The 15,389-nt window shown below is 39.6% G+C and overlaps 1 protein-coding gene across 1 annotated transcript in view; it reads left to right on the top strand.

Moving 5' to 3' along the window:
- The window catches only part of UXS1 (UDP-glucuronate decarboxylase 1), a 94,724-nt gene that overhangs the window by 20,148 nt on the left and 59,187 nt on the right, over positions 1-15,389 (top strand). The window contains 4 exon segments of the mRNA XM_065580951.1: positions 1,496-1,600; positions 3,607-3,650; positions 7,483-7,543; positions 14,914-15,094. Of these exon segments, the coding sequence (XP_065437023.1) occupies positions 1,496-1,600; positions 3,607-3,650; positions 7,483-7,543; positions 14,914-15,094 (391 nt within the window).

Raw genomic sequence — 15,389 nt, 5'->3', positions numbered from 1 at the left:
GAGTAGCTACACTGACAGGGGAAGCCCTTCTGTTGGCTTCACTGAAGCGCTACAGGGCTGTATCTGGAGCCATTTAAGAGTAGGCAAGCCCTTAGCCAGAAGAATGTGTATGCTAAGTGGCTTGCTCAGAGGAAGAACATCACTAATCACTTGAGATGTTTTATACATTTAAATACTAAATTAGATTACAATGAAACCTGTACAAGAGACCAGCTTTATTCTGCAACCTCCTTGTCTTAAGAGGCTAGCCTAAAGTATCCCCAAATACATTGGCATGGCTCCACCTTTAGCAAGCAACCTTTGTTTAAGTATGTTTTTGTCCATAGAGTGGTTACTTAAAACAATCTTCAGTGTGCTGATTTTGCTTTTAAAAAAATTCAAAGCTGCCTTAAACTTTATTAATTTAAAAAGTTCAAAGCCAAAGTTAGAAATATGTGTCCCTGTTTAAGTCCCATTAATATGTTGATTGGCCTGCCATCTGTGTGGACTGCTATTTTGAGGAGAGGGGCCTCTGTCTGATGGAAACTGTGACTGACGGAATTAAATTTTCTGTTATGGAGCACTGGAAATCTGCTTCAGTTCTGTGTTAAGTTTTGTAAACTTAATTGTTTTGTTTTTTAACAAAGATAATTTAACCAAAAATATTTATAATTGTAGAACATGGCTCTCATCTAGTGAAAAATTCCAGTGCTTTCTAACAGGAATTCTAATTCTTTGTCTGTCTTTGTATAGGAAATATTTAAGACACACAGAGTGTATGCTTTGGAAAATGGCTGAGTAAAAATGACACCTTCCTACTCAACTCATGTGGGTTTTGTCTGTATTTAGAGTCCGATCTGATTGCTCCATTGACAAAAATAAGTGTTTACTCCCGATAGCCGCTTTAGAGTCAACCCAGATGAAAGAGTGAGCTGGATTCTACCGTTCCTTGTTCCACAGAACTGTTTACCATGTTCCAGTCAGTTACACTTTTGTATCACTCCACTAACTGCACTGGAATTTCCTAGGTTCAGCTGAAGGCATTATTTGGTCCGTAGAATCTTTTACAGATGGAAAATGAAGAACCTATATTAACTCTCTGATCCTAGATTGAGTTTGGAAATTCAGCAGTTGGAAAAAATATATTTTATTTGTACACTTGATATGGAGTCATTGAGACAATAAATATGGACCCTCGCAAACCATTTTAGTCGCATTTCCTAGTAGAATTGCACTACAAAAATACTTTTGGGGGAGGTGACTTACCCTGTGATGAGTGACTAGATTATTTTTTATATTGCATTGACTTTTTAATATAATGTTGAATCTACTATGTTGATCAAGACTGCTAACTTTGGACCTGATTTAAAAGCCATTAGAGTTAATGGAAAGGCTCCAGTTGACATCAATAAGCATTGGATCAAGCCATATTGGTCATTTGCTCTGTGTTTGTGTATCTCTAGAGAACACATTCTGAAGTAGTAAACTTTTTAAAGGAAATTTTAAAAAAATTAAGAACATACTGGAAATGGCGCTTAGTTGATCTGTTTCATGGCTCTTTTTCCCCAACAGGTCTATTCAAGACAACGGGGATCAGAAAGTTGAAAGTAAGATAGAGGAGGTTAGTTTATTAGGTGGTTAATATCCTCTTTATTTCTGCTTTTTTTACAATTAATTTTCTTTCCAGCTAAAATATTTGACTTTATTATTCTCCCACTAATGTAATCCTCGGCATTTGGTCTCATGTCTGTACTATTCTTCATTAGAGTGGACCCAAACCGCTTCCAGCACTAATCAATGGCTTCCCTCTGTTTTCCCTAAACCTTCATCAGAAGATTATAATTCCAAAGATCCAATCCTGTTTGCCACAGTGTCTTCCTAACTATCCCAGTCCTGCTGGGAATTGAGCCTTTGTTACCAAGTTTAGGACTGCTGTACTAACTTCTTTCTCTGTCACCCCTCCAAAAAATTAAGTGTATTTAACTTTTAACAAGCATTTACTATTTTAAAATTTCCACATGTGCATTGCTTTGTTCTTAACTCTTACTCAGAGTAACCAGTTATATTTCAGCGATGAAATACTATGCTGATGAGCACTACAGAAAAACCTAATATATTTGTACTAGGTTTCCAGTTCATAATTCCAAAAAATGAAAGTTTAGTGGCATATATAGACACTGTTCTATGACTGACTGACTATTCATTTTTAGGTGAGGCAATTAACAGTGTATTTTATTTACCAGATTTCTTATATCTCAAGAGAACTGTATACCCACTGTTACTTTGGACATGATTTGAAGCCTATTAAATTAACTTGAAGTCTTTTCATTGACTTCAGTAGGCATTGGAACAGGCTCTTAATTAATGTCTTACATGTGTCTTTTTTGCAATAGATTTTTTGGATTTGGAAATGCTGTTTTTAACTTTTTTTTTTTAAGTAAGATTTACAAATCTGTGAATACCCAAAATAACCAAAATGCAAAAGATACTGTAAAATTCCTGAGAAATAAAAGTTCTCTGGAGCTTGCTGAAAGTACCTAGCCCCTAATTATGCCGCCTTTATTCACATTGTGTAATACCTTTCTCCATTGGAATCAATGGGATTCTTGTTGAAGTACTACTCAGCATGAGTTACTGAATTAATAAGCCTAAATTATGGTGCATAGGGGGGAATAACACAATGCACAGTTCATTTCCATTCCTGGAGGCTTTCAGTTGTCAAAATTGAACCTGTCAGTATTTTTTAAAGTAAGTAAAATCCACAGTTTGTTAAAGGGCACTGTGGTGCTAGTGATACTATTTCAGGTGATCCTAAAGAGATGATGTTAACTTATATTTGGCCTCAAATTTAAATTTTGTAAAAAGCATTTATAAAACCTAAAACCAAAAGAAGTATGTTCAGACTTCATCTTTCTTGTTTTAAAACTCAAGCCTTCATTACATGATAAAGAATCTGGAAGTGAAACTAATTTTATTTATTTATCACTGTCCAAGTTCAGAGAAATGCAGATAATTAAACAAATAGCATAGATATTAGTAGGTAAACTGCATTTTTAAATTTCTTTCCCTTTAATAATCCAGGGTGGTTGTAACAACCCAGTTGAAGAAATGTGTTTAGAACCTGATTATTTTTTAATGTGTCACTGTCTCTTTAAAACTGAGGCCCTGGCAACTTTTAGTCTTTAAAGGCAATTTTCACAAGTGTTAGTCTTGGTGTGATGGCTATATTCTAGTAGGTATAATTATATTCTGGCTGCCTAAACTTCCCCAACAGCTGAAGTTAAATATTTCATGTATTGTCCTAAACTGTTGTTTACTGTTGCTACATACTTTTTAAACAGCTACTCTGCATGTGCTGCATGTCAGTGGTAGGTGAAGTAATTTCCTGTATTTATAGCAGATTCTTCCTTTTTTTGTAATATGCTTTGGGATCCATTGGCACAAAAGACTCTCTATAAATGTAAGTTGTTCTGATCTTGATGTCTTAAATAAATTTATTTAGATGAGATGTAAAATTGCCACCCCTATTTTTACTCGTATTATAGTCTGAGTAGGCATTGTTTTTCTTTTTCTGAGATGTAAATTCTTGCAACTTCCTTTAAAGAATTACTTTTATTCCTACTTTAGGCTGTTGCACCATTAAGAGAGAAAATCAGAGACCTGGAAAAAAGGTACGTCTGTTCTTGTGGAGTTGTTGTTCAGTCACCAGAGCTATGTTTGTTTTGTCCTGAATGAGTCTCAAGGTCTTCAGTAGACTCACGTGAATATTATGTGCTCAGTAATGTTGTATGTCTCCTGTTCGTTAGTAAGCACTGAGGCCTGATCAGTACTACACAGGTAGGTTGACATAAAGCAGGTTATGTTGACCTAAATTATGTCAGTGTACGCACTGCAGCCTTTCTCCCGCTGATGTAAGTGCCCTACTACACCAACATAATAATTCCTCCTCCACAAGAGGCATAGTGCTTATGTAGCTGTAGTTAGGGCAACGTGGTTTCAGTGTAGACACTGCAGCAGTATACCTATGTGCACTGGGAGTGGTCTCTTTGAAGTTAATGGGATTACTCACTGTTTGTGAAGTTAAGCTCTTACATAGGGATTTTCAGGACTAAGGCCTATAGCAGTACACTTCGGCAGCACTCTGAGCACACATTAACAGCCTGTATGAAAAGCCCTAAGGTGACGGTGTGTGTTTTGCCTTAAACAATTAAAAAACAAAACAAAAATAAAACCTGTTCAGATCTCTGCTATTAACTCAAGAAGGGTTCAATTAAGTAAAAAATACGAAGAACTAAAAGAAGATTTGCTCACTCTGGATTTAGGAAGGTTTTCAGCATTTGTCAGTTTGGATGAACCGCTGTTTTCAGGGCTATTAGCTCTGTCCCCCTCCCATATTTTGAACCCATGCCATATCCCACAGGCTGTACAGTGTCAGTAAGCATGTGAGTGCACCTGACATGCTGGCTATCACTGTGCCTCTCCCGTGCATGAAGAGTGAAACTGTGTTCTGCTCCTGGAATTGAGCATACACAATGCCTGCAAAAGTTTCCAGGATGCTGCACGCTTTGTCTTGGGTGCAAACGATACCGTGCTCAAATACAGATGTCAGGTTTTATTTTACAGCTGACTTCCAGATTTACTGACCTGCCACTTACAATTTTTGTTGAGAATATGTGACCCTAGTTTACTAAATCCTAATATGAGCACTGACTTGACAGATCAAACAGGGTGACCTTGTTGGCAACATGCAGACACTGACTATACATGGCCACCAGTAGGTACTGTACCTGCTACTGGTATTTTTATTAAACTGTAGTCATGAATGGTTTAAAAAAAGTCCTATACATTCTCTCTTGTTTTCAACTGATTGTTATGAAACTAAGTACAGTAGAACCGTGTTTATCTGAGCCTTCATTATCCGGCTGTCTGTATTAACCAAACCACCAGTGCATAAAGGAATATGAGTAATTTATGCTTCAGCCCCGGATGGCGCGACTTGGGCTGTCAGCCTGGGGCTGAAGCTCTTTGCCCATTCTCCTAATTATCCAAATTTCTCATTATCTGATCCAGTCTTGGTCCTAGTTAGATTGGATAAACGGGTTTCCACTGTATTTGTTTCATTTTTAACAGTAGCAGAAGTGTTTTAGTGGGTTTTTTAATCTACCTGACTTGAGCTGCTGTCTGTTCTGTCCTTTGTGGATGGCCTGTGTGACATGATGGCTTGATCAGTATTAATTTTTGAGTAGTGTTACATTTTGGTGCAATATGTCAAATTGAGATCTATTTCTTTTTGCATCCGAGCCAGTAGGTTATTCAGCCTTTGGTGAGGATGCACATGAATGACTTTGCATTTGGAGTATGTGTGCAGTATATTGTTAATGGGTTATATTTCAGATGTCATTGTGTGCCTGCCATTGAGGGTGAAAATACGTACATGTACCCCTCTCCACACACCCGATTTTGGCATTGAGAAATCACAAGAGATGAGCTTGACTCTCCACTCTTGTGTCTGTGTAGTTATTCACACTCTCGCAAAGCAAGTGTAAAATGCTATCCACTGGTGAATTCTGATCAGGTAGCATTTCACACTCACTTTGCAAGGACGTAAAGAGCCACACAAGGGCCCTCGGAGTCTGTAATTGTTAGAGGATCGAGGCTGATGCTCTTTGAGCTGTGGTCCAAGTGTAGCTTTTAAAGCTAATTCTTTGCTACTGGTTTTATAGGTGTTGTGTTGGGTGAAAAGTGCTTATCTTGTACAATCCAAAGGCAACCCATACTCATGGTTCTGGGGAGGAGGAAATGAAGGCATTCTTTAATCCTTAGCCCCGAGAAACTTTTGTTAATTTATCTGGAGCGAACTTTCAGAGTTTATATCATTATCAGAGTGGCATAGTGATCAAAAACAATCACTAGAAATCAGGAAAATCAAAGTTAAACCTAAAAAGAGCCAATTAATTCAAAGCATGAAAATGTCCAGTTAAAGGATCCAAACAACCAGAACTGTGTTCCCTGTACTGGTGACCTGAGGACAAACATATGGAGACATCCTTGTGGTCAGGGAAGGAATGGATTCCATTATTTTCCCTACCTCATCCCCCCCGTTTGGATCAAAGAGGTTTTGTTACTATAGGAGAACACCTTGATGGTGAGGTATTTGTGTGTGGAGAGTCTGCAGCCAACCTCCAGGCATGGGAACGTTTGAGGGTTCTGCTGCTGCCTGGTTTCCACGCACAGGAAGCTGAAGATAGTATCACATGCACTCTGAGGGTGAAGGGTTGAAGATGCCATTCAAGTACACAGCATCTGTGCTCATAGGTGCCAACTTTCCCCGGCGCCGGTGGGTGCTCGTGTCCCCCCACCTTGGCCCTCCCCCGACTCCATCCTTTCCCTGCCTCGCTCCCATTCCAACTCCTTCCCCAAAGTCCCCACCCCAACTCTGCCCCCTCCCTGCCCCTATTGGATCCCTTCCCCAAATCCCCGCCCAGGCCCCACCTCTTCCCTGAGCGCTGGGAGCTAGGGGGAAAAAGCGGGCACGCGGTGCGCTCGGGAGGAGGCGGAGGTGAGCTGGGGCGGGGGAGGCAGGAAGCTGCCGGTGGGTGCTAAGCACCCACCAATTTTTCCCTGTGAGTGCTCCAGCCCCGGAGCACCCATGGAGTCAGTGCCTATGTCTGTGCCCTGCCTCTTGGAGATCCCCATTGAGACAGGGTTGTGGATGAGAGGTAGTTGAGGCATGGTGCTTCAGACCCCAGGGCATGGTGTCAATCCAGTGGCATTCTGTTTGTGTACGGATGAAAAAGTAATCTATCAAGGAGAATTCTTGGCATATATGCAGTTCCGTTCGCTCCACTGACTTATCTCATCCACAAGTTGCAACATGCAAACTAACTGGAGAGGAAGGGTGATGAATATTTGAGTTACCTTTTATGACATTTATTTAAGAATTACCTGAGCTGCTGAAGTATTGGCAAGATTAAACTGCTGCTTAACTGAAACTCAACACAACCTTACTTGTTGCTCCCATAATACAGCACACAAACAGATGGAAAAAAAACATTGAGAGGTGATAGCTCAGTGTCCGTAATTCTTTATGCTCTTAAGCATCAATTGTAAGCTTACTATTTTCAGGCCTAGTAGTTTTGCAGAAAATGAGAATCCCTGGCAAATGTGTTTTATTTTAGTCCTCACCCCCCATCCCAGGAAGTCTGCTTTTTGTGTTTATGGATGAAGAGTGCAAAAAATGGTATGTGAAATGGTAACACACAACCCTCCAAAGCAGTGGTAGTCTTCTGAGTCATCGCTGGGAAAACATCCTTAACTCTCACGTTATGTCGTTCTGTGAAAGCTATCCTAATTTAAAAACCAAATTTCCTTGACTTTCTGGTTTTAAATTTTACATAAATGAAATGTAAAGGAAAAGTAGATACACAAAGGGAAAGTTGTTGTCAGTCACCTAAATAAATCTTAATTTAGTTTTTCTTCTTCCTGTTTTGAAATGTTCTGTAGTTTCACCCAGAAGTATCCACCAGTGAAATTTCTATCAGAGAAGGACCGTAAAAGAATTTTGGTAAGTCAGTATTTCATCAGGGCTCATGCTCTGGAAATGAGAGGGATTGGTTTAGAATTGTGTAAAACTTAATTAGGGTCACAGGATTAATTAAAAGAAAGACTTTTATAATTGTATTGTGCAGCTTGATATGTGCTATATAGGTTCAGGAGCAACTACTCTAATTCCTTTCACCCTGTGGTGGTGAGTGCTCAGTCACGGCATGTGGATAACAAGCTTGGGCTCTGGATTGGCGGTGTGACTCGTTAATTGGGTTTCCGCTGTCAGCCTACAATATCTTGGAACTACATTAGCTTGGCTCTAAGGTGTATTTTTTCAGAAGGGTCCTTGTCCATGTTCCCAGCTGGTGGAAATTTTCTGACATTGGGATTCTTCTGAAGAGGGGCAGTGGTTTAAAAAGTGCAAAGTGTTGGAAAAACCTGTCTGAGGCTTGGCGAGAGAGCCTAACATGGGGCCAGATTCCTAGATGCCCTGTGGTCCCTTTTGCACAGTCATAGAGCAGACATGAGACAGACAAACATAAAGATAGAGGAATACGCAAGGCTTAGGGAACCTGTGTGTGCGAGGAGATCCTAGAGAGCATAGAAGACATTCCAGGGTGCACCACAGAAAGAAGAGGGTGTGTTGTGACAGGGCGTTCTGATGCTCCAGGGAATCTGTCCTGCTGCAGTGGCCCATAGATGCCATTGAAACAGGGTGGAAGTGAGCTCTGTCTTTAGGTTCTTTGGTTCCCTGTGCTGGCCCTTGCTGTGGTGCAGGGATGAACTTGACTATGGATTCTAAGAAGGTGCAGAACAAACAGATTCCGTATTGTGGGCAAATACGTGGTCCAAGTTTTTGCCACTCTGGTAGGGAGTGGGGCGTAGTACAGATCCCTATTTAGTGCTCTTATGCTTAACTTGTCTAATGTTCACTTTGATCTCAACTCCTTCCCATTTAGAAAATTCAATGGAATGAAAACAAAAGGCTTGTTTTCTGTCTTAAAAATGAAGTTCCCAGAGCATGGGTAATGGCTTACATATGAACAAAAATTCTTCTGTATTCTCTTTTCAGTATATGCAAAGTTTAATAAAGAAGTGAACAATAGTTAAGAAAAGCCTGTGCAAAGAAAAAGGCCAGTGATCTGAAACCAATACCTTTTGACAGTTGTCTATCTGTAGTTGAGAAAGGTTTGAGGGCTGTATTGTAAAGCCTGTTCTAAAGCTCCGTGACAGTAAATGAAATGGCTACAATTGACTTTAATTAGCTTTGGATCAGGCCGATAGAGACTGACTTGACTTCGGACAGAATGGCCAAGGCCCGCAGTACTTGTCTTTAGATCTTTGTAATCAAGTCTGCTAACAAGAGTGCAATGTTGATACTGCAGCCTTATTGCAAACATCTCTTCCAACCGTTGTCAGTATTATATTGCAAGCCCTGCATACTCTGCATGAAACTAGATTTCAGCTTTGCATCAAGAACCTTGGATTCTGGTGCATAACACAGGAAATTCTGTAGCTGCTTCATTTCAGTTTTTAATAAGAAGTTTTAAAGAATTAGATATAAAAACAAATACAACCAGTAAAGTGTCACCTGTTTATTTTGACAATAAATTACCTTTATTCTGCACTGTCCCTGCATTTTCAGTTCTCAAGTGTTCGTATAATGCATAGCTGCACCATGGAAATTGTCAGTGACTAAGATGTAGACATAGGGGGTCACTTGAGACTTTTGGCCCCTGTAGAAGGCACTAGAGGCAGTTTGAAATTGTGGATAGCACCCTAGCAGGATGGTTCTGCTAAATAATCAGTAGTGTAATAGCTAACAACAATAGTCAAAATTTCATCTTCAAGTTTGAGTCCGCGCCCCATAGACAGGGAAGGGGGAAGTTAGCAGCTCTTAGAGCTGTTCTTTCAGATGACTGCAAACTCAGATATCAGTGCACCAGTTTATGCATGGTTTGCAACTTCACAATAGCGAGGGCTAGAAATATAACTTTTACTTTCAAGCAAAATTTTAATTTCTAGAGAATAGTTCTTTGGCAAGGTGTGAATTCCACAGCACATTCTGAGGTTGCAGAATACATTATGCATTATATGTATGATAAATCTTCACAGTATATAAGCGACATGCATTAAAACCAGTAACATTTAAAAAAAAAAAAAAACGCACAGGGCCTGATACTGTCCTCTTGGCAAATTGTCTGGTCAATGCAAAACGCTCATTCGCTTCAGTGGGAGCGGGATTGGGCTCAGAATCTTGGAATGTAAGTAGTCCTGTAGTATGTTTGTCACTCATAGGTGGGACTGGTAATGCTACTTATTAAGGTTTCCCAACAGTTCCTGTTGGAAGATCCTGTTTTCAGTTACTTATAACTTTAGCCCAAATGGTTAAAATTTGGCAAACTTTTCCATGCTTTCTGAATGAGGCAGAATTTTTTTTTCTTTAGAAAATTTTCACCAAAATGGTTACCTTTTCCAAGAACAAGGCTAGAAGAGAAGTTTTAAAAAATTCTGGCAACCTTTTATTTGAGAAGTTATAACATAGCTTTGTAATAGGGACTGAAATTTGGCCTCCGTGTCAGGGATGTGCCCACTAGACCACAATCCCCGCTAGAGCCTGGAATGGCACACGAGGTCCTGAGTGTCACCATTCCTCTGCTGTCAGCAAATATCTATGGAACCCACTGGCAAAGTGTGTCTCCTCCCCCGATAGTTCTGGTTCACATAGAGGATAACAGCCTATTACTATATCAGGTACCCCATTAGCTCAAGTGGCAGAGAACTGTGCAGTGGATCTCCTGGTTTCAACCCTGTTGATGAAAGTGTCTATGTGATACCATAGGATGGAATTTGTTTTTCCATTTTGCTTTTTGAAAAACTTAAGAAACTGAACACAGAAATCTACATTAAAAGAACATTATGGTTTCAAAGTCAAGCACTCAAAAATTAGAAAATGCCAGAATCAAGGTTACCTGTACAAATAGTTTTGCCCCCTGGGACATATGCATTATGATGCAGGCCTTAATTACATGACCACGTACTATTTTTTTCCTCAGGGCCTCTTCCTTATTCAGTGCACAGACTGGACATACACAATTAGTGGATATACTTTTGACCTTAATCTCTGTGCATTGGTTTCCCATCTGCAAAATGGGGATAATACCAGCATCTTATCTCACAGAGGTGCTGTGAAAATTAATTCATTAATTCAGTTCTTTGAAGTGAAAATTGTTGATCAGGAATGTTTGTGCAGCACTCGGATACTATACTGATGAGCACCTTAGAAAAGCCTCTGAAGAAAGTAATAATTCTGTCTTCAGGGCGGAGTTTGAAGAGTCTATAGTAAATAAGGCATGGAGCCACACATTGAGGAGAAACAATATATTGAAGAGCTGATCATTAAGTGAGCACTCTCCATTCTGTGCACTGAATGAGATGGGATCTTTTGAAAAAATTAGATTGTCTCATAATCCATTTGCACAGTGGGGCTGACACGAGACTGCACAGGCATTTCCCGATTTGTGGGATTTTGCAACCTTCATTTTAATGTAGTTTTTGCATGTGCTGTTGTGTCGAGGCAGTTCAAGCTGTTGTGTGTGGGCTTTTTAGATGCAATCTTTAAACGTTGGATAACAGAATAACTAAGAAAATTTGTTGGATGTTTGGTTCAATTCTGAATTAAAGTAGGCAGAATAGTGCCTTTCTCTCACCTGTAGGAGAAATAGCTGAATAGCTTGATTGCACACGGCAGAAGACATCACTGAAAGGGAAAGCCAAGTGAAAAACCTGAGCTCTGCAGTCAGTTTTGAGTATTTGTGGGAGTGAATTCCATAATCTGGGAGTGAATTCCATAAAGTAAAAAGAACAGGAGTACTTGTGGCACCTTAGAGACTAACAACTTTATTTGAGCATAAGCTTTCAACAAGTACTCCTGTTCTTTTCGCGGATACAGACTAACATGGCTGCTACTCTGAAACCTGTCCATAAAGTAAGTCCAGCACCTTTGAAAGTTGGGTCTTCTGTGCTCACCAGGCTCTCCATTGTGTGACAGTTTCATTGTGTTGGTATAATGTAGCTGTCAAGAAGGGTCATGGTCCCAGAGGAAGAAGTGCTCTTTCAGGCAGCTGAGGTCAATATAGGGATTGCTTTGGGTATCAGAGCGCAAATCTTAAACTAGGCATTGAATTCAGTGGGGAGCAAGTGCAGAAAGAAAAGCAAGGAGGTGAGGTGTTCACAGTGACGTGTGAGCCAAGCACGTGGGTTGCTGTATATACCACCTGTACTCTGGAGTCTGCTCATGTTCCCAGTTTGATTCCAGATGCAATTCTTAGGTTTAAACACACCTTGAAGTTCTTTACGGTTTGGATCCTGGGTGCCTTAGAGACAGCCTTTCTGCTCATACTCTTGCCCAGCAGTTGAGCTTACTCAAGCTGACAGCTCCGAGATGTGTCCATTTAGGACTACATTTATTCTCAGTGGAGGGTTTTTCACCAAGTTCATTTCCACTACCACACTGGTCCAACAGAGCCCAAGTCTTGTAAACTCTATGCCTTGCTGCCAGGCCTGTCTGTTTACCCTGCTTGTTCCGAGAAGATGGGTAGGTAGTAGGCTTCTTTCTTGGAAATTTTCTTAATATGGTTGATGTCAATTTAGGCTCAGCTCTCTAAGTCTTATGTGATGTACCTATGAAATTATAAAATGAAAAAATAATGTAATTTTGACATGGGATATTAGATGTCCTGAATCTGACTGAAAGCACCAGATATGACTGTAACGAGAAGGAAATGAACCTGCATGGCAAATACACAAACATCTAAGTGTTCCAGATAAAGATGAATTATATGCTGTTTTTAATGCATTTTAGTAAATGTTGAAGTCATCAACCATTTTATAATACTAGTAAAGTAAATGTATTCTATCCAGATGTTGCTAGTGTATCTTCCCCAAGCACTAGGTATTGCGTCTGCAGCTTTGAAGTGACAATTGTTGATCTGCAATATAATGAATTTGGGGTCTGTTGTGATTTGTAAGCAGCTGTGTTTTGAAATGAAGTGTGTCCACCCTGTCTTTCTGAACTGCTGTGATTGCTGGATGATTATGTATAGACAACTTGGGTGCTTAAATCATCCTTTCTTTCCTTTTGATGTAGCCTGAAGTGAATGAAAATGACGTTAAATAAATTCAACAATTGTTTACTTTTCTGGGGAAATTCAACTCCTTTTCCAAATCAGTTTTCAGCTAATCTTTACAGAAGCCATAAATTAATCAAGAGAATCTAGATTTATCATACAATCCCGTGGTAACATTTCAAGATGACTGCAAAGTTTAAAAAAACAAAAACAAAAATTGGGTTTGTGCCATATTTTGCTTGCTTACAATGTTAAGAGCCTAAACCCCTGCCTGTTTTTTCAAAATTTTGTTTTCTCACTGTACCTAAGAAATATCAGGAATTTTGAGTCCAGCCTTCTCTGGATCCTTGCATAGAAGTGGTACCAGGGGTTTCTTGCACCTTAGTCAAAGGAGGTGAGTTGTGGAGTCTTCCACAGAAACAGATTTTTGTCCCACACAGTGCAGAGAGGCAATTCACCTGGAATGTGATTTTACTAGACTTTATCCTTTTACTATTCATTCTACCTGGTGGAGGGCTGCTGTCAGTCCCAGTACCATTGCTGGGACCCCACCACACTCTCCTTGCTGTACTAGATTTGAGAAGCCTTAACCCCACACCCCACCTTCTTGCACAGATGCCTTTTTCTAATCTGCTTTCAGTTCCAGTTTATCTGGGAACTGGCTCCCTTACTGAATGACTGCACCTGCCCCCAGTAGATGCCAGCAACAAAAGAATTTTTTTTAAACAATTTAACTAAAAATTCCTCCTCAATTGTTCAGATTTCACTGTTTTTATTTATTTATTTACCGTGCCATCATCATATCAGTAATCCTGAATTTCTAATGTGAAATAAAACAAGGGTCGGAGGACGGGAGGTGAACTTTCAGGCCTTTTATGGAAGAAAATAGTATAGAAACAATTTTTCCTTTGTAGGTCACCTGTCAGGTAAATAACAAGCAAATAGAAAATTATTTTCCTGATTTTTTTTTTTTTTTAAGTTTGCTTGAGTCTTTTTTTTTAATTCAGTGTTTGGGGGGGAAATAAATATTTTGGCTTGTATTAAACAGAAGTAAAAGGGTTTCAGTAACCTGTGAGATCCTACTGATGACATTTTATTAAATTGTCACATTATCCAGTAGTTTGATTCATTTCTTGACAATTACAGCAAATCCTTTCACGGTGTAGTTTGCAGGGCACTGGTAATCATTGAAGGGCACTGATGATACAGTAACTGTATAGTTAGATCACCTTGTTAAATCTGATCTTGATCATAAAGTCACATAATAGTACATTTCATATGAGATGTCATACTGGATCCGGTCAATTGATTTTGGTTAATTGTCTTTGGCAGTGGCCAACTTCTGTTTCCTTCATTAAAACTGCTTGTGAAGCCTAGAGAAAATAACTGCTTCCACAGACATGTCCCTTTGAACACATCACGCAGCATGGGACTTGAACCTCTTTGTTGAAGCAGTCATACAATTACTGTGTTCAGTGATTCACTGCTCTTTAAGGGTGAGTTGCAAAAGCTAAAAATGGGTGGGTTTTTTTTGTACTTTTAAGCACTTTATGGAATGGGTGTGAAAGTTAACTTCCAAAGATTTTTTTTTCTCTTGTTTCTTGACAATAGAGCTTCAGAGCTTGTCTATCCTGTAACTCTGTGGATGACAGAAAAACTAGCTAGATTGAAATATAAGCTGAAAACTGAGCAATATAGTGGGCAAGAGATATAAAACAGTTCGGAGCTTGTTTCTTTTTCACTCTCTCACACTTAACAGCCACGTGGAAGAAAAGAGGTCTTTAAAGAGTCAACTCCTTTGAACAAGATGAGAGCACTTAGAATATTTCTTTAAGTCCACCCCTCCCCAAAACATCCTCCATTAAAACCAGGAGAAGGCCAGGCTTAATTGTAGTAATATCAGGAATGTTGTGTTTTTTTTTGTTTTTTTTTCCCCCAGTGGATTAAGGGCACAAGCCTAATTTAAGAGGGTGCAGGGGAGGGTCAGACAGGGAAGAAAAAAATTGAATCCTCTAATATTCTCCACAATGGTCTTTGTTCAACATTTTCAAACCAGATGAAGTATTTCTCTTGAAATGTTGTGTTACCTAAATATTGGGCCTGAAATTTAAAGAAATGAATTTAAAATGGAAATGGAATTGTCCCCCCGATGGTAAGCAAAGTTTTGAAAGTTGCTGTTCTTCTGTCTTCATGTTTGTGGACTTTGTCTGGTGTTTCTGTAAAAAGAAAAAAAAAATTCATACCCACTGTCCTAACGCAGATAACTGGAGGAGCAGGGTTTGTGGGTTCTCATCTTACTGACAAACTAATGATGGATGGCCATGAGGTTACAGTTGTGGACAACTTCTTTACGGGCAGGAAAAGAAATGTGGAACACTGGATTGGCCACGAGAACTTTGAACTGATTAATCATGATGTCGTTGAACCCCTGTACATTGAAGGTGAGTAGCCTGCTTAAACATTGATATGCTTTGATCTCTGCACTTAATCACACTTTCCCATCAGAAGTGCATTTAGAAATTGGATGTATAGGCAATTTTGTGGCTTGATCTATGTAGGTGTGGTCCACCCTGTTCTGTCAACCTAGTGGTCATGACCTCTAAGGGATCGCAGAGCGGTTCAAAGAAGTTGTCACATTATGAATGCCCTCTTTCTTCCTGACTAGATGGGAGGGGGATCCCAAAAGCATTTTTTAATCACATAACATGAGAATGACCACACTGGGTCAGACCAAGG

The sequence above is a fragment of the Chrysemys picta genome, chromosome 1, assembly GCF_011386835.1.
Source record: "Chrysemys picta bellii isolate R12L10 chromosome 1, ASM1138683v2, whole genome shotgun sequence".
In the NCBI taxonomy this organism is placed as follows: Eukaryota; Metazoa; Chordata; order Testudines; family Emydidae; genus Chrysemys; species Chrysemys picta.
This window is presented reverse-complemented; position numbering and strand designations above follow the sequence as displayed.